This window comes from Falco naumanni, chromosome 1 (assembly GCF_017639655.2).
Source record: "Falco naumanni isolate bFalNau1 chromosome 1, bFalNau1.pat, whole genome shotgun sequence".
Taxonomy (NCBI): domain Eukaryota; kingdom Metazoa; phylum Chordata; class Aves; order Falconiformes; family Falconidae; genus Falco; species Falco naumanni.
The window spans coordinates 119524719-119551672 of record NC_054054.1 but is presented as its reverse complement, the minus strand read 5'-3'; the positions used below and the strand labels follow the sequence as shown (position 1 = coordinate 119551672).

The window sequence follows — 26954 nt, the reverse complement described above, 5'->3', positions numbered from 1 at the left end:
CTTAACAGAGAAACACTGCAGAAACACCAGCAGTGGTCTTGTGGCAGTTTGCAAGCGTATCAAAATCACACATTTCCCACTCAACTTCTCTCATCATGCTGCCTCTGGTGTAAACCATGACTTGATGGTGCATACCAAACAGAAAAACTGAAAAAGATAATGAAGAACAAGCAATCATAACATGTGCTTGTCATTCCAGCTGTGGTTGCCCTTTCAGAGCTTTATAATACAAATGAAGCTGGTCACATACAGTGAAAGTGAAAAATACCCAGGGGAAATACACGTGCATGACAGTCCATAAATCAGGCTAGATTGATAGCTTGTGAAATCCATTCTTAATCTGCTTTGTGGAACCATTGTACTTGAATACCCTATAGTTCCTATTTCTATTTGCATATGTCCTATTTTGTCCTCATATCTCTTACTAAAATGTGCTGCCAGAGATTGTATTTCTCACCATCTCTGAGGAAGCAGACACACCTGCCTCACAGAGACAGGGACAAGTCCTCTGTGACTATACAACACAGCTACTGGCTCCAGAAGACCGTGACCTTTGCTAGTCGTCCCACACGTTGCCTTTAAACACACTACAGCAGCCAACCACTAAAACATTCACTAGAGGACAAAGAAAGGCTTGCACTTCATTGAAGAACAGGATATTACAACTGTTACAACCAGCTCTAACCATCTCATGCTTGCTACCCCAAACCTCTACACATATAAGATCTCCAGAACTCATCAATCAAGAATGAAATATAAGAAATTCCAAATTTAAGACAGTTGTGCTTTCTATTCCAAATGGAGGATGTGTGCCATTTTCTCTGTTGTACTTCATTGCCCAAGAAACCACCATGTCCAACACTCCACTCCTGTATTTTCATTCTTAATTACTGGTTTTCCTAGCACACAAACTCGAGTAATTTACCTATCACTTTTAACCAGATAAGAACAGTTATTTGTGGAGTGACATTGAGCAACTGCTCCATATAAGAACCATCACATGGAGCAAGAGCTATTACAGCCATTTTAATGCTTGTACACAACCAAATTGCTATGTTGTACATAAGTAACAGCAGGTTAAAGTCTAAAAGAATGTGTTAAAGATGACAAACTGCTTATGAACAGCTGTGCAATGCAAACCTTCAAAGAAGGTGACTGTAGCCACTGAAGCTGAACATTGTTCAGTTCACTTGGCATTCTGCAAAAATACTGCACCACATAAGGTAAACTCTACCCCCGTGCTAGAAAAGCTAGGCAGGAAGAAACACAATTACTAGTGGAACATCCTGGACTTAAACTTTGATCAGAAATGTAGAGTGTGTGACCAAAGGGCAGCTTTATAATAGTCTTGTAGACTTCAAACTACAGAGCTCCACAGCCAAGGCCCTGCGTGCACTGCGTGGAAGAGTTTCTTTGCATGTTGTACAGGTATTACAGCCCTATCTATACATCTCATTATGAGTTTTGCCTGCCTTCAAGACTGTGACACCACATCGGTACCAGCTGGTTTTCCACTGTAACCTTTGGGGTATTTTCAGAGGAACTGATACCTAGCTAGTTATTCCCCATGCTTGCTGTAGTTGATTATTTCTGCCTCAGCATATGACAGTACATTAATCCTTGTTCTAGAATACGTTTCTTCAAACCATCAAGATGGGTTTATATATGCTGAAGACACAATTCAAAACTCAACAAATAATCACCACAAATATTATAAGCATGCTCAGTTTCATCACTCAGTTCATTAATACAATATTATCACACCTGAGATTATATTGTGGAAGACACCCAAGAGCCTTCAAATGCAACAGCAAACCACTGCTACCTAAGCTTTGATTATGGCTTTCCAACTGTCTTCACAATCCCTCCTACAGTAGGTTTCACTTAAATGAGTTCTTCCTGGTTGCTTATAAAGCAGGCTGCCCATGTTAGTGGACTACTAGGCTTGACACCCCAGGATGCACTGGCAAGTTTAAGAGACTTAACAACATGTCTAAAGACATTATGAAAACTGCGGTCTTTATGCACTTTGAAAACCTGGGAAAAGCTTACAGAAAAAATGCACATGCCTTGCACTGACAACCAGACTACCTGGCGAGAAGCAAGACAGATACTAATGTTAACTGCCTGTTAGAAAGCAAGCCAGAAGGAAAAAAAGGTTGCTCAAAACCACTACCAAAACTCCACTACATTTCAGTGGGAGGTACAATTAGAAACACTATCTGCTACAATTTAAAGCACACTAGGAAAAGATACAATCTGTAAAGGCCTTAAAGAAAACTTTCAAAAATGTTCAAAAGACAGACTTTCATTTTTTGCTTTTAAAGGAAGTAAATTAACTTGGTCTGCAGCTGCTCTATCTCATTTTTCCAGCAAAAAAGCTATTGCAACTACACCAGCAAAAGGACCAACACGCTTCTAAAGATCATGACAAGTGGCAGATTCCAGCTGAGTATTAGCAACATTACATGGAGGGGGGTGGGGGGAGAGGCTTTCAGTACAATTGGCATCTATTTACAAAATACATAATCTTAAAATTATTTTTTGCTTTAAACATGTGGCTTTGTTTAAACTGTTATATTACAGTATTTAATATTCATTTTACAGTGCGGACCAGTTAATAAAGCAATAAAAAACCTTAACTTTGCTTAATATGGTTTTAAAATTTAAAGACTTCAGGATTCTGCTAGCATAGATTCTTGCATTTAAAATAATTTGCTTAATATTTAATATCATTGTAAATTTTACAGAACGTGAAACAGTCTTACTCAGCTCAGAGAAAATATCAGGAATAACACTGGCAACTAAGTATCTATAGAACTAAGTTCCCTACGTTAATTACACCTGATACGCCATATTAAAAAAAATGCATATATTTGAAAAGCTACGCAACACTTTAGTTATCCTGGTATTACTGAATTTTTGTACTTTTAAAGTCTCTTAGCAATGGTCCTCAAAAAACACAGTTGTTAAGTTGTACCTTGAGAGGTGGAACATTTACTCAACTAAACCCAGAGCTGTAAGCCAAAATCCAGATGACTTAAGCCTGCATCCCAGAACAAGGATGTCTGCAGGTATCTCTCCAAACAGCCATCAATGAAATCGTTAATACGGATATTGTACACACCTTGGCCTCAGAATTAACAATCTTACTCATTAATTCGTACTTCTGAGCATGAATTTCTACCCAGGTACAAGTTCAGTTTGTAGTGCCCAGCAGTACATTTGAGTTGGTTTACGCAGTCACTGCTGTGTGGCTGCACCCTCCCACACACACTCCCCGCAGTGGTAACAAGCTCTTGTGGGGCCCAACAAATTGGGGAACTAATCTGCAAAACAGTTTAGAGAGGTGGTGTATTCTTCACCTGTCTCAGTTCGCTGGTTGGCTTACACAGATTATACCAGCAAGCGCAGGGTACAACTTGAACCGAAGCAAGTGACTGAGGAGCCAGGAAGGAAAGGACCAGGGCAGGACTGCTCCAAGAGGCACTGCCATGAAGGAAACACCCTTCGTTCCCGTTTCAAAAGACACAAAAAATGCCTGCTCTACAATTCTTGCAGACAACCAACCCCAAAACTTACATATGCAAGAATTAATAGTTCCACTTATTTACACTTTTATCTAGGCAGGGTTAAACAAAGCAGACCATGGGAAGAGGGGGACAAGGGTTCAAGAAAGAGCACGTGAGTAGTCCCGCAATGGGGCAGCAAAAAACCAAGACTTGACTGCGAGGGGGAGGAAGGGAAATGGGGAAGCAGGAACGAGGGACTCCGCTGAGGCTTACAGAGGTATTTGTGTCTTCTGATGACAGGCTTATTTGGGCAAGTGTTAAAGACAGCTTTTTTTTTTTCTTTTTTTTTTTTAACCCAATCTGTAGACAAACTGAAGCTGGGAGCTTTAATGGACAAGATGGAAAGAAAAGTTAACTTCAGCTCAACCAGCTTGATTAAGCTCAGCCTCATACTGATCTTGGCAAGAGACATCTAAAGATTTCTGCAGCACAGGCAGAAAACCCACAGACTTTATGCATGAAACAGCTATCAAGTTCAGGGATGCTTAGAAGAAATACTGGTGGGCTGATCAATACTCTTACTCTGCTCCATACTTTCAACAATGACAGCTGTTGGTCCTTCTGACAAGTTTAATTCTTTACGGGTTACATCAGTGACATGCAGAGCAGAAGTCATCCCTTCCATCCAACTACACTTTGTGAAACTGCACACAAGAAAGAGCAAGGCTTTTGACTAGATGTTTAAAAATTACGTGTTAATGCCAGGGCACAAAACTCAAAACCTTTTAGACACAGGATGTCAAGCAAGTGTTAACTGCAATATCCTTTCTGCAGCAACCAAAGAATCAGTATTTATTATGATCAATATTTACTCATTTCTTGCATACCTAAGACAAACGTGTACTTTTCTGTCAGTCCCTAGAGCATACTCTGCAATTTGCATTTGAAAGTACAGAAGAAGGAAAAGCCCATGTTCCACTGCTTTGAGACAGCTGCCCCAAATGTCATCGCTGTTCGGTTCAGACCCCAGCTGCAAAGGCTGATCACTTTGGCTAATGAAGCTGCAGCCTGCCATTTCCCGTCAGCACCAGCAAGGTTTCATAGCCTCAGTGATCTAAGAATAGTATTATCACCATCTGTTTGAACTGCATTTTCCCCAACTTCAAACTGCATCATTAACTTCCCAACCAGGCATTTCAATCCCTATCCTACTGAAAAAGTGAAGTAAACTGTGTTGAAATCTCATTTGGAGATTAAAAATGAAAATTACTTTTATAAGGTCCACATAGGATTTTATGAGCAACCAGTGCTGTGGACAGGATCTGAGATTCCCTCCATGAACAACTGTCAGTCCACGCAAAGAAGCTGTATTTCCTATCATTGTTAGGATGGGCAACAGCAATTGCATCTGCATTTTTAGGAAAGCATAATTTAGCTCTAGCCATAAAAAGTACCAGGCATACTGATGGAGAACAAAATGATATAAATGCTTGCGGGACAGAAGACATAGGTTAAGCAGACTTCACAGACTAGCAAAATGGACAAGACTAACCAGTGGTAATTAGACCAGAAAACAGAACTTAAAACACTGCAGAAAGCCCCTCCACTTTTCTACTATGTTATGAAAAATCAGCCTCCAATCTCAAGGCTATGTGAATCTTTCAGATGCAAGGCTTACTGCCGTTGTCTTAAACCAACAGATACCACAAATTAAAGGCTTGCCTCATCAATGCAAAGCTTCCACAACTCTGCTAGAATTTTATGCAGGAGACTCATGTTCTTGTCATGACAAGACATGAGACAAAAAGAGACAACCTTCTACTCAGACTGACGGCAATCTATCCTCTGCTTTGTCAGGAATGAAGTTCAGGGTAGGAAAAAGAAAAAGTTTTGCATTTGCTACAGTAAGGGTTCTTTGTCCTCATTTGAATTATCCTCCTCTTACAATAGAAGAGATATGACTCATATCAAATGTCAAAGTCAACGAACCCTCAACATCTTTATTTTTCCTTCAACCCTTTACAGCTCCTCACAGAAGTTATTACTGGGGGAGTGTCACAGCAACAGCCCTTACATCACCATCTATTCCCCCTTCCTCCTCCACTACCCCAAATGGAACTGGCATGCTATCACTAAGCCAGCTCATGTAATTCTTTATTCTTTGCAATTTCCTACCTCTCATTTGAAAAACAAATACATCACTGTTATCTAAAAATATATTAAAACTTTGCCAGCAACTCAGTGCTCAAAGCAAAACAACCATCACCACCCAGCGTGAATGCACAATAGAAGCAGCATTTCTGGTACGGCAAATTTTTAAGGAGTTCTTGAGAACAGTAAGAAAAATAATTCAAGTTACAAAAATAAAGGGCTGCTCTATAATCACCAAGAGAATGCTGCTTTGCTATCATGAGACTCAGCCAAATGTATAGCCTGAGGGCAGGAACGAAGACTGCAGTCTGACTGCAGTGAAAGCTTTCAGCAGTAATGCCAGTCACCTTAGGGTATGCTGATCCAGCTCCCAGGCCAAAGTTGGGCTCCCCCCAGTGCAGCCAGCACAACTACTTTAAACCAAATCAAAACCAAACTTAACTAAAAAAACCCACCCCAAACAAACAAACCAAAAAACAACAACAAACCCCTCTCCGCTCCAGGACCAGTTCACAGTGCAACTCTTATTAATGTCTGCACTACCACAAGTAAGAGTGACACACAAAACAGCATATCCTGTTTGTAAAACTAAGACATGTCCCCAAGGCAGTGATTCCACAAGTGAAGTTTGTGACAGATCTAAGTTAAGCTTCTTGCAGTACCTTGTCCCCTCCAGCCATTCATGCCCACCTCTGCACTCCCCATTCCCAGCCGAAGTGTTTGGGAAGTTAGTCAAGACTGAACAGGCTGAAGAAAAAAAACCCACGATTTGCAGGGGCTCCATTTTAAGTGACTTTTATATCAATAGAGCACTGGAATTAGCAACTAGAGGAAAAGCTCAAGTGGTCCCTGTACTACAAGACAATGAAGCCTTAATTAAGAGTTACACGCTCAATGTACTACAATGCTGCAGTTGGGGCAGCAACTTAAGTGACATTCCTGCATCACATGGTTCTCTCTACACAAAACCAAGTGTAATAATATACACCATTCTACAAAGGTCCAATTTAGATGACCTATAAAAACAACAGAACACATACATAAGGAGAATGAACTTGCTTCCTTCTATCCCAGCTCTGATGTACTAAGAATTTTTTTTCCTTCCTTTCCAATCTTCTTCCTTGTCCTCCAAATTCAACTTTAGGATAGAAACTGGAAAACATGTTTGATGTTCAAAGATGACCATCCATCAGTGTAGTGCAATAAAATCTCAAATAGCCTATGAATCCATTTGAACAGGAATTACAATATAATATAAATCTCTTAAGAGAGAATCATAGTTGCTTTTTAACTCCCACAATCAGCAGCTGTCATTTTGCTTTCTTTTCATTTACAGGCCTGAAGAAGCAGTAACACTTGTTTCGTAATTGGTACCTGAAACTGCAGAAAGGATCATGCTTCCTCCACAAGTTTAAGACAAAGACCTCTTGTAATCCTCAAAGTCCACAAGACAATGTCTGTGTTAATGTTCTTAGTAAAATGTATTAGCCCAGTACAGAAAAAGAGTTCCTTTCTCCATCACAGACTAGAAAGGTAACCCCTTAAATCAATTAAAGTTGACCTCCCAGTAACAATAGGAAAGTTGTGCTGTAGATACTGAAATACTAGGGAATTCTGTGCTCCAATTCAGCCGTCCCTTCTTCATTTAAAATACACAGCTACGTATTTTCCAGCGTCTTGCATTCACTGCTGTGTACTTGTAATGAGATCAGGAGACACTCCACTAACTTTTATATTTTTGCGTGTCAAACACTGGGACAAAACTCTGGAAAATCCCATTTCTTTTCAGAAAAACTAGAAAAAAAAAATATTCTGACCTATCATGAACTAAAGATCTCCAGAAGGGGCTCTTATTTTAGATACCACAAAGCATTAAACTGAAAATGGAATTCTTAATAACCATTACTTATTTGCTGTCATATATATAGGGGGAATTTCATGCTTTGTAACTCAAATGAGTTTGTTTACTCATCATTTTAGAAAATCTGCTTAGATGAAAAGACCCCACCCAGCCACCACTCAAAAACCCCAACAAAGAGTATTACTTCAAGTAGAAAAGTCTTAAGAGCTTGGTTATTTCAGGATGATATAAACATTTAATCTGAAGTTTGCTGAACACGCCTCAACTACCTTTTCACAATATTTTTTGTAGCTGTTGAAGAAAGGGTTAAACCCAGGACATTTTCAAATCTAGACACTAAGTGTAATAAGATCAGAATAATAAGATTACCATAATCTGCCTCACACACATAGCTAGGATCAGCCCTAATCTCTTCATTTTGAGACAGATGGCAAAAGCATGAAATCAGAGATAACAGGAGGCCAATTTCCTAGAATAGGCAGTTTTTCAAGGTTCACCATAGCTGTAAGTCAATATTTTTCTAGATTTGTACCTATTTAACCAATTTGAACATAACAGATGGGAAGGAAGAACCAGGCATCTCCAAATCCATACCATAAACAGTAAGAAAAAGTAATACATCAATGTAATTTTAATATGTTGCAGAATATTAAAAGACTAAGAGACTAATTTACGGAGCCAATACCATTCCCAGATGCTTTAAACTGGAAAGACAGTGAGTAACAACCAATTATGTGAAAAACAAAGATCTCAAAACCGCTCATGACTAGAGACTGCTTATTGATTTTTACTATAAGGTGGATAAACACTGTTAAGATAGCAATTTGCATCTGCAGCCAGTTTGACACAAAGCAGCTGCAGGAAGGGACAGTTTTAATCTTGGTTTAAAACAGCATATAAAAGAGATGCAGCATGGAACGACCCGGTAACTCTTCTATTCTGCAGGATATGAATATCGGCAGGGGGAGAGGGGAAGCATGAAATAGCCTCAGATATATAAGATAGCTGAGAGTGATTATAGTGGCCACTATCCTACCTCAGTGGAACCTGGCCAAGAAACAGCAATAGGGAAACTTAAAGAAAAGAAAGAAAAGCGTGCTGTCATTTAGCACTAAATGGGATCAGGAAGATTCCTTGAGATTAAATAACACTGTTAAGGGGAACAGGCAAACAAGAAATCATCTAAGGCATTAAAAGCAGACTGCAAGATAAATGGAAAATTATTTTTCAAGCCACTAACAGCTCCTAACTTTTTCAAGAAAAAAGCTCTACCCTGTAGGTCAGCAAAAGCCTCAGGCTCTCTAAATCAAAGTCTGCAACATGAGACCTTTGAGGTTTGATGTGACATTTAGCAGTATTGTAAGCTAGCTCTGCAAAAACCTGAAAGAGGCAAAAAAAAAAAAAAAAAACCAAAACCAACACCAAACAAGCAAAAAACACCCCGCACACCACAAGATCCAATCTTATACCAAGGAGGTTCACCTGTCAGTTCCAACTAATTACTCTTGTAACTCCTAGAGCACATTAGCAGTTTGCACGCATCTCCTCTTAGCCAATAATTTTACAACATGTCTTAATTTAGCCCACAAAAATCCTGTTCACACTCTCACAGCCCTAACGATTTTGTAACACAGTATATAGACATAGCCACAATTAAGAATTTGGTTGGTATACAGACAAAGCTCTTTCTATTGCCTTAACCCTGCTTGTACATATGCATAACTTGCTGCCTCACCTCTTACCTGTGCATTCAAAATATTAAGTTTAACTCTCCTTTGTGGGGAAGACACACAGATCTGCAAAAAGTACTTATCACCCATTTCATTTTGGGATGGTTCCCTGAGGAAAACTGGAAGAGGAGATCTGATCACATCAGTTCTGCAGGGCTGGTCAGACAATCTTGTCCCCATGAAAGAAACGGCAAAACCAATGCTAGAATAACTTTAGCCTCCTGGCAGGGATGATTTTTCGTTATCAGAATCTTAATCCAACTGCATGTGAACCCTTGCTTAAAACAAGACACCTTCATAACTAGATGAACATAAATTCAGTTGTACATTGGCATCGACTAAGATAAATTAATGAAGCTTACCTTTCCCTGTACAAATCAAGGCAATTTCAGCGCACACCAACTAACATTTTGGCTTCACATGACCTAAGAGCTCAGTTTTCCACATTATAAAAAACACCATTTAAGGCACCTAAAGTACTGATTTACTACTAAGGATCTACAGCTATTTTCATCAGAGATCTGTCAGCTGCGAAGTGACAGGTTTTGGTAGCATGGTTTTGATTGATATAGTTTATTTAATCTGGTTTTACTGACTTATGTCTAGCAACGTCTTGAACCGGAGAGGAAACATACAGGTACTTGGTCTGGCTGATCTTCAGAGAGTGAGAATATTTAAGAGAGACAGGAACTCTTGTTTCCCAGTAGCTGCAATGCTCCTCAGACTTCCTCTCTAGCGGGACGTGCACACACAAGAGGAAGACACTTGCAAATGGTGTCTGATCAGAACGCTGAATATGGTCTGACTCATTCCTGTCACATTTGCATAATGCAAAGCACACTGAGAGACCCTGCAAACCTTTATGAGAGCACAAATGTATGTATCAAACTATGCAAACTGCCTTCAGTTTGCACAATCAGCTCTAGAACATTATACCCACTTAAAAACATGTCAGAGAATGTCTCCAATTGCATGAACCAGAACCAAACAAGAAGAAATGAGATGCAGCTTTACTATACAACATTAAATTAGCACCAGTGATTTTCCTGCCCACATAAGACTGAATGAGGGAGAAAGAAAGGATAATAAAGAGGCCCTTTAATGGAAAAAGATTTTTAGAGGACTTGCTTTTAGAAGCATGTGATGGCACATTGTCATTTTCTGGCACCCATGTTTCAACAGACAGGCACAGTTCCCAGCAGGTCATCAGCCACACTTTAAAAAACATCAAACAAAAAACACCCAGCCTGGTTGGTTTAAAAAAATACCAACACAAAACAAAATAACACCAACACCACCAAGTAACCAGAATTATGCTGGTGTTGCACTAACAACCTGAAGTTCAAGGACTGTTCAAACAGTCCCTTCTTACAGACAGTTCAAGCCACCACCGGAGGTTGTTACGAGATACAACAGAGCTTTCACCCAGCAACTTTGGTCATTTCCACCTGGTCAGATTCTGCAAAGAGAAAAAGATTTCAAGTAACAGATGTACTGAAAGCCCCTTGTGAGCCAAAGACATCAGGTGCACTCCAAATTCAAACTTGTGGGCTTGCAGGAAGCAAAGTTAAGTTTCAAAAAATACAGTCAACAAGGCAAAGATGTTAGCTTTTAAAAAAGTACCCAGAAAAAAAATGGATTTCAGTGGATTTTGCAGCTAAATAACCTCTGTGAAAACACATTCAATCACAACTCTGCTTCACAGGTTGTTTTGAGAAATGTTTCTAACAATTTTAAAAGCCAGTAAAAACAAATTGCACCAACTGGTTATGCTCAGTTATCTTTCTAAATCCACAAAGTGCCCAAAACAACTTGTTTCAGATACAAACCCTTCATTTCTTTTCCATGTTTCCTTGGCTCTTTGATGATGAGGGGATACAACTTGTATGTCAATATTCTTAACAGTGTATCCTCAGTCATTTTATTAGGAAGACTTGGGCAATACACTTCTCCACAATCAATCCCAGCTCTTACACAACTGCCAAATACACCAGCCTTTTCTGCACAAAGCTTTTTCAGTGCCTTCACAGCGACTCATGCCTTTAACATATGTAAACCTCAATAGGGAAAACGCACCAAACTATAAAAACAGAAAGCAGGGTTGGTGTACTAATGTTTCATGTTGATCTTGAATTCATGATAATTTTAAGAAGAAATGTACAATTGTTTTCAGTCTACTATGGAATAATGAACTATTATATCCCAGAAATCTTTTAATGACATTTAAGTTTAGCCTATTTTTGGGTCACAACAGGCCTTAGTTAAAAGTGTTGATTCATTCCAACACTAATCCTTTTTTCTTTCTTCATCCAGACTCATCATCACATTATGGCTCAATTTCTGAAGAACCAGAATGAAACACACAGAATTCTGTACTCACAAGGTTGGAACAACAAAATTCAGAATTACAATGGCCTCAATTTAACCATAACAAGCCAACAATTTATGGCAAAACAGGAAAGATTAGCCTTTCAAAAAGAAAACAAAAACACACACCCTGCCAGAGCCTGTAAAAATATGCACTCCTAGGTAGACTGAAAAAAGAACATGCTTTGATAACTAATGACAGAGTGAAGAGTTGGAGAGAAGGATGTCTGAACTATAAACAAGGAATTAGATGTTGAAGAATAAGGATCATTCCTTTAAAAACAAGGAAAGCTATTAGAACTAAATGGCCAACATTAACGCCCAAAAGAACCCCATAGGGAATGCCATTATGAATGGCAAAAAGCAGAAAGATAACAATCACCTCCTCTTTTGAAAAAGAGGAGGGAAAGATGACCACCATACAGTAAGGACTACATGCATGCCAGAGAGCTGCCTGATTACTCATTCCAGTGTAAAAACAATGTTCCTAGTCTGACAAACTGGAAAAGTGCAAGGCCCGAGAACTCCAAAGCAAGTTTGATTTGCATTCTACATCAGAAAACGCCCAAAACCACTGTTGTGGGGGATTACTGAAAGCAAACTTCCGAATTACACACTGTCGGGGAGGGGAGAGGGGAAAGCGAGTAGCATATAAAAAAAAAAAAAAGGGGGCGGAGGCAGTGTCTGTATGTCAAAGTGATGCTTTAAAGAAATTCCCCTTACGTTATGAAGTTCCTCTTTTACTTCAGAGCTAATACAATCGCATTAGTTCATGGTCAATTCCCTCCATAAAAGGAAAAGAAAACATTTAAATAGAACTTGCTCACATCAAGTTCGAGTGGGAGAACTTTGCATATTCAAGAGACTGAGCCTACAACAGTCATTGTAGCCCACTATCACAAGGATTGGGAAAAGAAACACCTGTTCAAAGCTACTCAGGATTAGGAAGAAAAACAGTATACTAATACAGGAATAATTTTTTTAATTTAAAAAGATGTGCTACCTACAATATCTCAGAGGAACAGAGAAATATAAAACTGATAAATACTGATACATGCTTTTTTCCTTTCCTTTTTTTTCCCCCCTTTTTTTTTCCCCAATGTAACATATTATTAGAAACACCAGCAACCTCTAGAAGAAAGTCTATTGCTGCTTTCTTGGCTTACAGGCAAAACCGAAAAAAAATCAAAGAATCTCCTTACATGAATAATGCAGAAATGCAGATAGTGAATGCCAAAAGCAGCAACTTGCTCCAGAATCCTAAAGTCAAGACAGCTGAGGCACCAAATTCTTTACAGAAAAGATCAGAGATAACTAAAACCATCTCCTAATTAGTGTCTCAAATTAGAAGAAATGTTCCAGGTCAAGAACAAATTAAAACAAGAATAGAACTCGTTATGGCTCCATTGTAATAACCTGGAAGGGATATCATAATGCAGGTCACCGACACCCTAGGGTATATTATTTGACCACAGACTAATTTTAAGCTCCCAAGTACATTATAGTAGCACAATATCTCCATTGTAAGTCTCAGTAAAAGCTAAGGCACTAAAACTCTCCCTTACCCAGAGATTCCAATCAGGAGATCAATGCCTTGGCCACAAAAAACTCCCCCCAGGGCCCTGACAAAGGGTCAATCGTTCCTACACAAAAAAAAAAAAAAAAAATTAAAAAAAAAAAAAAAAGGATTTTTAGACCATGCGTTAGCATGAACACATTCAAAAGCTTTCCCAAAAGTGGAGTTCTGGAAAGATCTCAGTATGTGGAAGCCTTCTCACAAATGTACTCACAAACCAGGATCAGGCCTTATCTAAAGATATTACATACATATCTTGTACCATGACAGATGCCAGTTGGTCCCAGCTGGTTTGCAGCAATATTGCTAGTATGCAGACATAAAACCTCCCTTGAAATACAGCTATCCAATTAAGTTGACTTTCAAGCAGCTGTTTGGAAGCTGGGCTCTTCTGGCAAAGCTATAAAAGCAAAAAGCAGTCTTCACCTCAGACCTTCATTTAATCAGTGGCAAGAGAGAACAAAAAAATGTAACTCCATATAGAAGACAGATGAATCACTAATTGAGATAAACTAGTATATCTGCAAGGCCAAGACTCAGGCTTTTCTAGGTTTTACGTGGGTTGCTTCATTTAAAAAAAACAACTCCTGCTTTTGGCTACTTATCTCCACAAACTACTCAACAACAGAGGACACCCCCCTCCCCACGGAAACCCAGGGGTCAGTGTCCATAGAGGGAGGCTGCGGGACCCCAGCAGGGGCTGCGCTGTTCAGCAGCGTTATGACCGATCCGAGAAGGCGACAGAGGGGTGAAGCAGCAAAGTCTGCCAAGACACTAAGTGTATTCAAACTTTAAAATTCATGAGTTGCACAAGTAACTTTTAATACTAAAAGACCAAGTGATAAATGTCAGATTAAATACAACACACAAAATAACACGCATGAGGAAAAACACAACTGAAAACCCCAAAGAACTGTAACCATATGAAGCTGTAGGTTCTAAACATATTATTCCTCCTCAGCAAACATTCTGGAATCATGGAGGTGGTAATCTGAAAACAAATTAGAAAAACATTACCTATAATCTATTAAGAAAGAACCAAAACAAGTATTTGACCTGTAAATCTGTTCGGTGTCAGCCCCTGAATACTTTGAATACCTACATTCAACCCATCTCAGGAAATGTTAAAATGAACTAAAATTTGAGAATGGAACAAGGATAAATCAAAATATGGAACGGTTTTTACACTATAGATCAGACTTCCACCTTCCTTCTGAGTAAAACAGTGGCAAAGACAAGAGGACATTTGCAAATTATTCGGGGGGGGGGGGGGGGGGGCGGTGGCGAGGGAGGGGAGGTCGGTCAATAAAGTTCCCAGGGAGCACGTCTCAAACCAATAAAAGGAGTAACTTTTTTCCACACAGTGCATGTTTACATTATGAGAATTTAATGCTATAATGTACAGATTGACTCAAAATGGGTTTAGAAAGATGCATAGGTGTGGCCATCACCAATACAATAGTCCAGGCACAGCCTGCAGCTGAGAAAGTCACTAAAACGTAAGCGACTAAAGGAAGCCAAGACCTTCTACAAGGAGGAAGGTGATGGCCAGTGCTAAATGTCTCACCCAATAGTAAGACATCACTCAAGAGGTCCAACTATAGCCCAATCTTTAACAGGAAATAGTAAAAGATATTCAGAGAAGAACAGAGGAACATTATATGTGTAAAGTTTTCTATTACTTTTAATCATTAAAATTGTATGTAATTAACTTCAGGTGGGAACTGCTCCCAGAATGATACGGGACAGTATTTTAACATTATGGAAGGTAGAAGTTCCTTCTGTAGGAAAAAGCCTGAAGCATAATCCATTATAAAGGTATAATAACGTTATCTGTGGTGATGAACAGTGAGTAGGAGAAAGCTGACTAATACCGGGAGTTGGCCACACTGTACAGGGGCCACGTAAAAGGTCAGCTCCAATCTGTCTGTGATAGCGCTAGGAAAGCCTTAAGCACATGCCAGTGACGTTACTTGTTCCCTGCATTAGGACATGAGAGCTAGCTCCACTCATCTGGATGATGCCCCCCTCCCAAATCAGTTTTGGGGACCACAACTGAGGGAAAACAGGTGGTTTTATAAGAGTTTGATTAGGTATTGCTAGACTTCTCGTTTTGGACTGCAATTCTGAGCAAACACAGCTAAATCCTGTTAGACTCAAAGCAAAATAAGAAAATGGTATAATCTTACTTGCTTTGTGAGGACTTTAAACGAGGGACCCTGAGAAGTTCTACAACTACACCCTCGTGGGGTAGTTCAGACACTACCACAGAATGCTGATCTGCAAGTCACGTAAGTCACCCACGGGTAGATTTCAGTAGCTGACCAGACTGTAGAGTCGCTCTTTTGTCAGCCCATTGCCTTACGTTTATAACCAGCTTTTTTGAAAGTTAGAAATAATGTTTCTTCTTGGCAAAAAAGCTTTATGGGAAACTTACAATGCTAAGAGCATCAACAGTGTCTCTAATCTTACTGTAGCACCATGCACGTGTTTGTAATTGAGAGACAGGTGGAATTAAACACAAGCTTTTCAAGGAAAAGAAAGCTCAAGATAGCTTATAGAAACATCAGAAGCCTCTTTTTACCTATGCTCTTCCTTTTTACACTACCTAAATAAACTTAGTGAAGGTAACAGCTTGCAAGATTTCCAGACATAACAAGCTGTAAAGGAAGGGGTGGAAGCCAGGAAAGCTGGGTCAACTTGTAATCACTTTGGTTATCTCTGTTTTATTCGACCCTGTAAAGAGAGAGTTGTTAGCTTCGGTCTGGGTAGAGTCACAACAGTCTTCACCTATCCATCCTGGCAGAGAGCAAGTTACACTTTCAACCCAAAAGGCAATTTTCAGGAAAAAAACTGAGGAATGTATCACTTCCTGCTAAGGACTAAGGAAATGTCAAGACAGCTTGATGCTGGAAGAAAGTTTAAGCACCCTGGTACAAATGGTCAGACAAATCCACACATCTATTTTTGACAAACTGTAGTTTCATTAGAGGTAGGGCAGATGCGTTGGTGCAAAATATATTCTAAGAAATAAGGACAGAAGCGAAGGCAAGGAGGAAGCAGAAGCAATTTGCTTCCTCCTTTCCAGTGGTCAGAAGAAAGCCTGAATTGCCAGCCCATGCTTTATCACTTCCAGCACTAAGGATACATCTTAAAGTATTCTTCAAGGAGACTCCAAACATTACAGAAACATAAAATTTACCTGTGGAATATATGCACAACAGGTTTTCCTGATATTGCCTGAGCAAGGCACGTTTGTCAAGCTGATGTTTATTTTACCAAAATTCAAAGCACTGTTTGAAGGCAAGGTTGGGAAAAACATTTCAAATGCTCAATTTCACCTTTAGAAGTTTTCATTACACTTGTCTTCATTATGGCTGCCACTTCCTTCTCATTTTCCTTCTTGTATTTGTTTCTTTCCTTCCTCTGCAACTGCAGGACACACTTTGAGCACTTGTTTGCTTCCCCTCAACCCCTACAAAGAATTTGGGAGTTTTCCCTGATGAGTTACGTCCCCAGTAGCAGTAAAGACTAGAGAACAAGACCCCAATTACACAGTAGCTCAGGGAAATCACCTCTTAAGTAAAAGTGTTAGATTTTCTAGAGGAACTAGCAAAGATGCAGACTTCTGCAGCTTAAAATCCTTCCTAGTATTCTGAAATAAATACTTAAAACGGGAATCTAAGCATAGCTCTTTCCAAGCAGACCATAACCTACTGTTAACAGCAGAAAGTAAAAGCCAGATCAAATGTTTAAAATATCATTTTCATATTTATGCTAAAGAAGTGTAGGTAACAAAAGAATACTCAAAATTTGACTGCACATAAGGATTTATAATGGAAAAACTTACTCAAGCTCAGCAAGAGTTGCAAGAGTTTAAAATTTTGTGCCAATTTCTCACAAACCAGAAGGCTGACTAGCTTAGACCACAAGTCTTCTGCCCTAGCAGAGCTGCTATGATTAGTGGAACCTGCTGGCTCATACATAACTCATGAAGAATTCCCCCCCTTCCTCCCAAGGGAAACAATTTTGCATAACAGCAGCACTTTTATTTTTTCCTCCACATGTAAACCTGTAGAGTTTTAGTACAAGTCAGAGCAAGAAGTACACTGGCTCAATGCAGAAAGCATGAATTCCAGAGACAAATTATTTAAATAAGAGGTTTTAGAGACTACACAGTATAATTACAGTTCAGCTGAACTGAAAAAAAGGCTTTCTGCTCTCTGCATGAGGTCCAGCTGCAGTGGAGCCAACACACAGCTCACGACAAAGCGTGCATGCTGACATGAATGCATGCAAAGAAGCTAAATTCAGCAGGTACAAACAGAATAAATTTACTCTGTTTTCTCTTTCTATATTTTATTTATAAAGGTCAGTAATGTTTGAACATCACAATTATAAATTACTCTACAGAGGCTGACAATCTACTTCCTAGACAAAAATAGCTGTCCTAACTTTTGCCTTATTCCAGTCACCATGCTGACCTGTCCCCATGGGATCAAAAAAACCCTGATTTGATGAATCTTCAGTAACAGGACCGTCTACTTGTTTTCACAACCTCAAACAATTGGAGACAATAGGATTCAAGATCAGGTACAGATCTTGTGATCTCAAGTGAGCAAACATTCCTTAAGGGGGAAAAAAGCCTTTTAGGCTCTTCAAGACATTTAAGACATTTTTTTACACGGGCTTTTATTTAGTATCCATAGAAAAACGCTATTCTTTTACTAAAGAGAGAAATACAGGCTGAAGAAAATTATGAACACAACCATTTAAAATGCAAATTTCAGATGCATCTAGTAACTAATCAGGAAGTATTGTAGAGTAGCATCTGGGTTTCAGGAATATAATAAATAGCCTAAAAATAATTATCATGAGCAGTTTTGGAGACTGCCAGTTCACTTTTTGCTCTATTAGAGCTCAGCTGTACAACCCCATGTGTTCAGCACATGTCACCATGAAAAAACACACTCTTAAGTTTGTTAAACCAATTCTCACTTGAGTTGTCAGATGGTGGCACCAATCATGCATATCAGACATGGGAACAAGTTCAGTTCACCGCAGACAGTCTGCTTCACAACCGTTCTCCCACTCCATTTGAACACCTACTCTTATGAGGTGTTACAAGATTGACTTCAAAGTTGAAGGCATGTGCCACTCATGAACAGCGCTTTAAATACTTTGCAACAGGGCATGAGCCTAGAATGTGACAAACAAAGTGCAGCCTGAAGCTTGACTGATTGACACGGACAATGCTGCTGTTCCATCTGAGAAAGATACAGATCTTTGAAGGAAATACAGCCTTCCCCACGCTGCAGCTAACGCAGCGCCTCCCTCACCCCCCCAAATCACAGACAGTATTCTCCTACCCCGTTTTCTCTCCCAAGACCCAAAGCATCTAAACCCCACGTTTTTACTTCCTTGTGTACACTCTAGTCACTGATGTTTGCCCAGCTTGGGAGATAACAAGAACTGCCACTGCAGGGCCGAGCAAAGGAAATGACGGAGCAAGAACAGCAATGGGATCAAGCTGCAGATAAGAACTCGCGTATTAAACTACTGCAGTATCAGTTTGCCGATCAGCGTAGAAATGCAGACTGCATATAAGTCACCTACTCATTTGCATTTTGAATGTAACAGAATTTTCAGAGAAAACTGGAAATTACAGAAATCAAAGGGCAGCTTTCCTAACAAAATGCTAAATAAAGTAAAAAAGTAACAAAACATTGAGACCTACCACCTCTTTTTCACTAGTGACCCAGTGAAATGAATTACTACACAAAAGCTCTGTTTCTAAGTCAATCAGAGGAAGAGTAAATGCATTTCCCTGGTCATTTTTCTACTTGAACGTTACATTCACAAGTCACAGCTTCATCTCTCCAGCTGGCACCTATCCCACCAGCACTGAAAGAAGGGAGTGAGGGCAGCAGGGAAGAAGGGAAACAGGCTTATCTGTTGCCAGCATCTTGCTAATTAAGACCTCCAGAGTACCTAGCTCGGACACCCTGAACTAAGCACAGGGTAAGTATTCATTCAGAGTCCTGTCTAAGTTTTGTGAATCATGTTGAATCCCATAATGTGGTTATCGTTACTTCAACTACCTGAAAGTTAGCTTACATATAGCTACAGAAGATACAGTCCCATCTCTTGACTACATAGTGCAGACATACCCATAAACCTCTGCGCAGAGAGGTGCAGCAGTTCTGCTTACTGCTTTAACGACACTCTGCTGTCACACCTGGAAAGGACATTTTGCAACTCAACACCACAGCCCAGAAGAAATGTGATACTACATACACAGTCACACAGGAAAAACACAAACAAAACTAATCTCAACTAGTTCATGTATGTTTTTTTATAGATACCCTTTGCTGATGCCCATTACATGACTGGCTTTAAATGTTCCTTTTTTTTTTTTTTCTTTTCTTTTTGGGGGGGGGTGGATAGGGGTGTGTGTTTGGATGTTTTAAGGTTGTTCGTTGTTATGGTTCCAGAACTAGCTTTGATTTTTCAAACCTTTCAAGACACAAATAAATAACATTATTAAAAATTCAGCAAAAGTTTTGATTTAGTGGTAACCAAGCAAGTTAAGTATAGAAACCTGGCATCATCAGTATAAGAGCCTTAAATTAACACAACAGTTGAGTCTCAGAGCAATTGTGAACATGTCCTAATGTTATCTTTAGTAGTTCTTCCGGTTTAGACTAATATTGTAAAATTCATCAGGTTTTGTAAATTACATTTCCTTTTTGCTCAATGTGAGTTTATGAGATTTCTGGTTCCAGTGTTGTTAGGGGACTGATGTTTAATTTTCTTTCATTTTCAAAGAAATAGAATTAGTTCTGCCCAGCGCATTTTTTCCTGAGGTTTAGGCTTTAGTTATTGATTTCTGGTATATAGCCACTGGCAGCTTTAAATCACAAGGGATTTTACCAAGGGGTCATACAGTTCACCGCTTAGGTTAGGCTGAGCTGTACACAGACAAATTGGATTCCTTATCTCCCCTCGCTTAGTTGGATCTTTATTGATTATAGTGAGAAATCAGAAAAGTCTGAATTTCACTACAAACAGGATTCTTTCTCCTCCCCCAGTTAGCAGGGCTCCGCACAGAGACTGGGAAACTATGAATACTATATTTATGACACTCAATCTTTCATACATGCTACTATAATCATAGTCTCTCTTTCTTCCCCCAACCGTGATCAACCTTTTACCATTTTCACTTTAAAAAACCTAGCGAAATCAAAGTTAGTCTGTTTAACACCTGAGATGTCCCTCAAAATAACAGATTTTATTGAACTGAAATTCTCAGACATTCCCTCATCATGTAGTTATCATGACAGAAATGTCACTGAACCAAAGAGGAAACATGAAATTTTTGTGTTGGCAGTAAATAAAAACAAAAGCACATCATATTGGTTGCAGTTTGACACGCATGTTGAACAAAGCAGATAAGTAATTTAGCAAGCCAAAATTTGATTTGCTGATGTGTCTTTGCTAATGCTTTTCACAAGTCTGTCACACCAGTCCTATCAAAAGCTGGACCTCGCAGAGAAGCTGTAACAATAGCATTTCCACTAAATTGGCAAAAGGCAGCTGGAGCTTCAAATTAGCATAATCTCCCCTCGTTATAACAGAATGGAACACATGTTAAGTCAATATAATAAAATTAGCTGAGCTGACCACACCACTAGCTTTAATCAGTGTCTTGTTTGATATTCATAACTCCAGCAGGCTTCAGGTAGCACACAGCTCACAAGAGCTAATTTTTCTTTGCTCTCAGTGACAAGTTTAAATAATCATCACAAACAGCTACTAAATAAAAACAAAGACAGCATTTTCAAGGAGGAATGTGTTTACTCCTGCTTGTGAAGACTACTTTACACCTTCAGTCTGGAATATTCCATATTTAGGTCTTCTGCACAGAGACACCTTCAGCAATGCAATCTTGCTCCAAGGAGGTCCAAGCTCTTTGACAAAAACAGAACACTAGTGTTCTCTTTTTTGGGCACACACACCTTGCAGAGGTTAGTTAGTTCCTTCCCACAACACTTCCCCCCACCATGCCTAGAGAAGTCAGCTAATAAAACACATCCCATCTTCAGATTAGTATCATACTTAAGAGGAACAGTATTTGTGAAGTTCATACCAAAAACACAGGCACTGAATAGTTGGGTAGATCAGAAGAATGCAACCTCTTACAGCAGCAACTCCTTCTAACACCAATCTCCACTGCCAGGATGCCAAATCAACTACCTTTAAAATAACTATACTTGCCATAAGAGTTTATGAGTCTCTGTAATTTTCTGACAGTTTTGTTTTCTTAGACTGCAATATCGATCACATATTGATGACAAATATCTTCATTCAAGGCCGGAACATGACGTAAGTGCACCTTTACAAATCAACCCTCCCATACAACAGAGTTGCCACTCACAGCTAAGTCATGGAATAACATAGGTTGAAAAGGCCTCTGGAAGTCACTCAACCCACCCTCCTGCTGCAAACAAGTCTAATTAGATCAGAATGCTTGGGGACTTGTCTGCGTATCTCCAAGGATGGGGATTCCACAGCTTCTCTGGGGAACCCATTTTAATATTTGGCCTATTTCACTATAAAGCACTCAGCGCTTGCCATGTGTCCGAATCATTAATTCGGAAAAATGTTTCTCACACACTAAGATCATCAAGACCTCACTGAATCCACCTCCTTAAAAAATATGAGGGAAGATGAAGGTGGTGTGTAAGGAAGGGAGAAAAAGGATGAGTGAAGATGATTTCACAGAGGAAAAGTCTTTGTGAGCTGTGAATTTCTGTTCTCTGGTACAGACACCACGACACAGAAGCCAACGCAGATGAATTCAAAGACAAGGGAGGAAGAAGAAGAGAAGGGAGACCATGCTCCCAATTTTTATCATACTCCTCCCTCTATGCAAAACTGTTTCACTGTATCCAGACACAGAAAAATGGTTTTCATGCAGGAACTGAAAATGCCATCTCAGCATCAACTGTTTGCAAACACTCAATCCTCTTAAAGGCTGACAGAAAGAAAATAAGTCTGGTAGCAAACAATCACGTGAACAGAACCTGCCGTGACTGTCAAGTGTACGATCATAGTAGGAAGAAAAATCTTGATTTTGCTGAACGAAACTGTCAGGTGATCAAAATCCTATCAAGGAAATCCTTCTTCTAGCATACAAGAAAGCTGGTTTCTGTGAAACACAAAAGCGAAAACCTTCAAATTAAAGACAACAGCCCTCTATTTAAAACACCATCTGAATAATTTTACTCAGAAACTATCTGTAGGTGCCCCTGAATTAATTATGCTGTCAACTACTGGAATTAGGAACTTATTCAGTTCTGGAAAGTGATCTTCTGAAGATATGCCCCAACCCTGCAACAGAAGAAGGAAAAAGAGGAAATGGAGCAGTGGTCTGTAGTTTTCAAAAAACCCACAATTCTAACATTCAAGATATTCATGAATATGTTTAGTGCTTCTGTATTAACCATGCAGAAAGGGTTATTAGAGCACCACAGTATTAACTGTACACTTCAGATTAGGTGTAGGAGGAATAGAGAAAAGAAATAATGATGAGATGAGAGAAAGAACGATTTTTTTGTCTCTCCTTCTCCCCCAGCTCCTGCCAAACCACCAGCAAGTATTAGCACACTTTAGGTCTGGATACTTGCCAGATAGCAAAAGGCCAACAAAACCAGAAGCTGCTAGCAATACAATAGTTTTTGGGGACATAAAACCTGACTATCAAATACAGAGACTGGAGTCAACTACTCCCAACTTCAATAAATACAGCAAGTGAAAGGGGAAAAAAAGACTGAAAAATCATCATGGCAACCATCAACTACTCAAAGTGAAAAACAGTAAATCAAAATTTCAAGGAGGAATCGGTTGGTTTTTTTGTTGGTTTTTTTGTTGGGTTTTGTTGTGGTTTTTTTTTTTTACTTTTTCAAGTAACAGGACAGGCTATCCTCATACCCCTAACGGTATGCCCAGTCACAACAAATTTTTGTGAAGCAACCACCAGTTGAGAGCTGCAGCACTGTACTGTAACCAGAAGACACAGAAGGACACAGCAACCTTTCCTTTCTCTGGAAAAGGCTTGGCAAGTAGTATTAATGTATTTTAAAAGTTTAAAGCAAGTTGTCACTTCGCAGCTCCTGAATGGGCAATACCACAAACTGCTATAGAATCACTACATGAAAGGGGATCCAGCGTACTGCCAGCATTATGAAAATCATAGAAGCAGCTTTTACCATATAGTGCCCACAAAAAGAGGAGGCCAAGCACTTTTCCTCTTCACTCAGCTGTTTTACAATTGCAAGCCAAAGGTCAGCTATCTTCACTCATTTTTGGAAACCAGCCATAAGATTACTAACAACCAGCTTAATGGCTACAGTTCAAATCCTATTCAGTCGAGTCCCGAATACGTGGGTATGCAGCAGTAATGGCACCATGACATCATAGGCAAGTTATCTGCTGAAATCAGAGGCAGTCAGATAGTGTGCATCTTTGCCTTCTCTCGCCACAAAGAGAAACACAAATTTCCAAGGAGTGGGAATTAAAGCATTAGAGATTTTGTTCTCTCCTTAGTGTGGCCAAGGCATAACGTTTTGCTACAAAACAATCCTTTACTGGCATCGTACATGCCATCAAACTAACTTGACTTAACTTGGAGGTCCATCAAGACAGGTGTCTGGTAGCTCTGTTTAAAGTCTTCAATACATGTCAAGTTACATGTACACCTCAGCGTGGGATACTGAAGGAGTGAAGCATGCAGATGCATTCAACATGTTGCAAGTTTATTTTTTCTTCCCGATTCATTTGTGGGCAGTGGGACTGACCTGATTAATAAGACTGATCACGTGAGGCCCATGAATGGGATACCCTGAGATTTCTCAGTCATGAGCAAAGTACTAACAAAACAGATCCGGCACTTCTGATGGAAATTAATTTCCACAACCTGAAACACATTTGAAGCGAACCAGGCTTTCAAAATGACAAAGCACCACAGAAGTTTGTCAGTTTGAGTAAAGTGAACTGTAACAATTCTAATTGGTTTTGGCTTATTTGTCTGAAAGTTGCCACTTTTAGACAGTGAACCTTATGCTGCACTGAACTCATCTCAATTACGTGCAGAAGGATTCCTGAGACTCTTGGAGTTTCCCTAACCTTAGAGATAAACTTGAGCAATCTACCATTTCCATGACTCAGTTTACTCATCTATGAGGCAAGTATGTAAAATTTGTATGCATTTTCAGAATATGAGCTGAAATGAAAGACGGTTTGAAGAACTGTTAATCAACGCTTTGAGGAAGTGTCAGCCTAGGTTTTGTGTGCAGTATGAAAATTCCTCCCTGTATTCCCGGAAAAATACAGTTATTAATGTAGTGTAATGGCATACATACCACCAAGTTTCTATTCTTGAGACAAAATGTGCATATATAGGATGACATTAAGTGGCTAGGACTCAAGAACATCTTACTATCAGCCACTGTGTGCAGTTGTAAGAGTTTTAACACAGACTAAACTTTCAAGAGTTTAAACCCAGTTATTTTTCCTTTAATTCTTAGAGAAGAAAATACTTTTAAACAAATGCAAATTTTACAAGACATTTTTTCATGTACTTCAGCAAACTTCTATACCAAACTAGATGAAAATAATTAAGAATACACTTTAAAATAAACTATATTTAATTATACTTAATTTTTCCTTCCTGTTCAGCATTTTCTACAAGCTGACTTCAGCTGTGCTCTACTTCAAATATACTATAAAAGCTGAGGGTGGCTAGCAGGTAGCCCAAAATTGAAGAATACAGCTCAGGTCAAGAAAAATAAATGCCAGGTTATCACAGAAGACTTCTAAAATTCTGACAGTCTCTAATGTTTAAAGACTGCAAAAGGAAATATTCTGGTAATTTACATAAACACTGAAATTGAGGTGTACGTGTCTAACAGGCATTTTTAGGCCAGTTACGGGCCAGGGATGTGTAGGGTATATACAGATGTGATTATAAAGTTAACAATCTCAGAGCAGCATACATTGTTGCAACCTTTATCTGTTGATGGCCACACAGCATTACTGCACTTTTAACAAAGTCACAGTTATGTTACTGAAGTATCAGCTATAGAAACCCACATACTAAGTTTACACATAGAGGTTGTTTTTTCCAACTTATCTTAAAATAGTAGTTAAAATCAAGCCCTTCCCTAGCAAAAATTTTGAGCAGATGAGTAATCCCATTGAGGTCTGCAGGATTTTATTTGTCAGCATACACAAAGTTACAGCCTTACATCTGCAGGACAGGCACCTCTCAAAACAGTTTCTACTCGAAGCATTTTAGAAAGCAGCAGCTTAAAATACTTTAGTATTAAATACATCACACTAGGAAGGTAAAGCACATCTTACACGTTTATGGAGAAACACTGAGTGAAACTCCAATAAGACATTCTACAATACAGCTCTTATTACTTGGAAACAACAAAGCTCAGAGCTTCACTATGGCCAAATCACTATGGATTTTTATATTTTACTGCCCTCTTGAAATAAAATTTTTGGCTTGTTCTGTGCATCCAGGTTTTTTAAGTGAAGTTTTAGAAATGCAAATATTTTTCAGATTCCTTTACTACAGCCAAGATGAAGCCTAAAAAGCCTTTGATATATTGAAAGAACCCTCAAACTAAATTCCTGTAATGCACTCCAACATACACTTAGATCTGCACAGATCCATTAAATATTCAGCCACAAGTTTATCACTTGAGTTCATCACAACTGAAGATAAAACTCAGCACCAATATTTGACAGCCTGATGCTAAAAGATTATCTACTGAGAAATAATCTAATCATTGTTCTTTGATATTGGAATCCTTGGCAGGAGGCAAAGGAAAGGAATACCAAATTGATCTTGATTACTTTCTGGGTTTCCTCTCATAGAAGGGAATTCAGTGTAGAGATTATCTTATACTTCTGCTTATTTGTTAGCATGTTTACAGCAAAGTTTTCAAATATTCCAATCTCATAAGAGACGAATGATGGACTTTGGGACGCATGCTTAACACAGAAGCAAAACAGCCTCTCCTGCTCTTAAAAAGGTCAGGCTGGAATCGAGGAGGTCATGAGGTACCCTGTTAAAAGGAGATGGCGTTCTCTGGGGACTCAAAGAGGGTCGGGTCCGACGGGCAGGAAGAGGCTCAGAGAGAAGCTGAAGAGCCCGGGGCGAGAGAGGGAACTGCCGAGCCCACTTACCTTAAGGATATCCCCCCGTTTGAAGCTCAGCTCGTCATCCGCGGTGGCTTTGAAGTCGTACTTGGCGATGGCTTCCATGCTGGGGCTGCCGCTCGGCGGTCGGGCGCTGGGAAGGAAGCGCTCCCGAAGCCTCCGGAGGCTCGTCCCGCGGCGGCCCGGCTCCGTCCGAGGCGCCGGCCCCGTCTCTCACATACAGGGAGGCCGGGGGACGATCCGCCCTAGGGGAGGGGGAGGAGGAGGAAGAGACGGGCCATTAGGGGAAGTGGCACGGATCGATGGCCGGGGCCGCGCCCAGGGCCGCTCCCTCCGCCCGGCGCGGCGCGGCCGCCGCTTCCTCCCGCCGCCGCTCGCCCAGGCCCGTCTCGCCCGAGTGACACGGCCCGCGGCCAATGGGCGCCCCGCCGGCCCCGGGGGCGGGAGGAGCCGCCCGCCCCGCCGCAGCCCGCCGGCCCCGCGCCCCGCTGCCCGCGGCGGAGCCGGGCGGAGGCCCCGCGGCG

General features: G+C 40.0%; 1 protein-coding gene across 3 annotated transcripts in view; it reads right to left on the bottom strand.

Moving 5' to 3' along the window:
- Positions 1-26954, bottom strand: part of GRB2 (growth factor receptor bound protein 2) — a 61956-nt gene that overhangs the window by 20969 nt on the left and 14033 nt on the right. For 2 of the 3 annotated variants that reach the window (XM_040581680.1, XM_040581682.1), the window contains one exon: positions 26458-26675. The exons of the other annotated variant lie outside the window; for it this stretch is intronic. In XM_040581680.1, the coding sequence (XP_040437614.1) occupies positions 26458-26535 (78 nt within the window). In that variant the 5' untranslated portion in view covers positions 26536-26675. The remainder of the gene's footprint in view (positions 1-26457; positions 26676-26954) is intronic. 3 annotated transcript variants of the gene reach the window in all.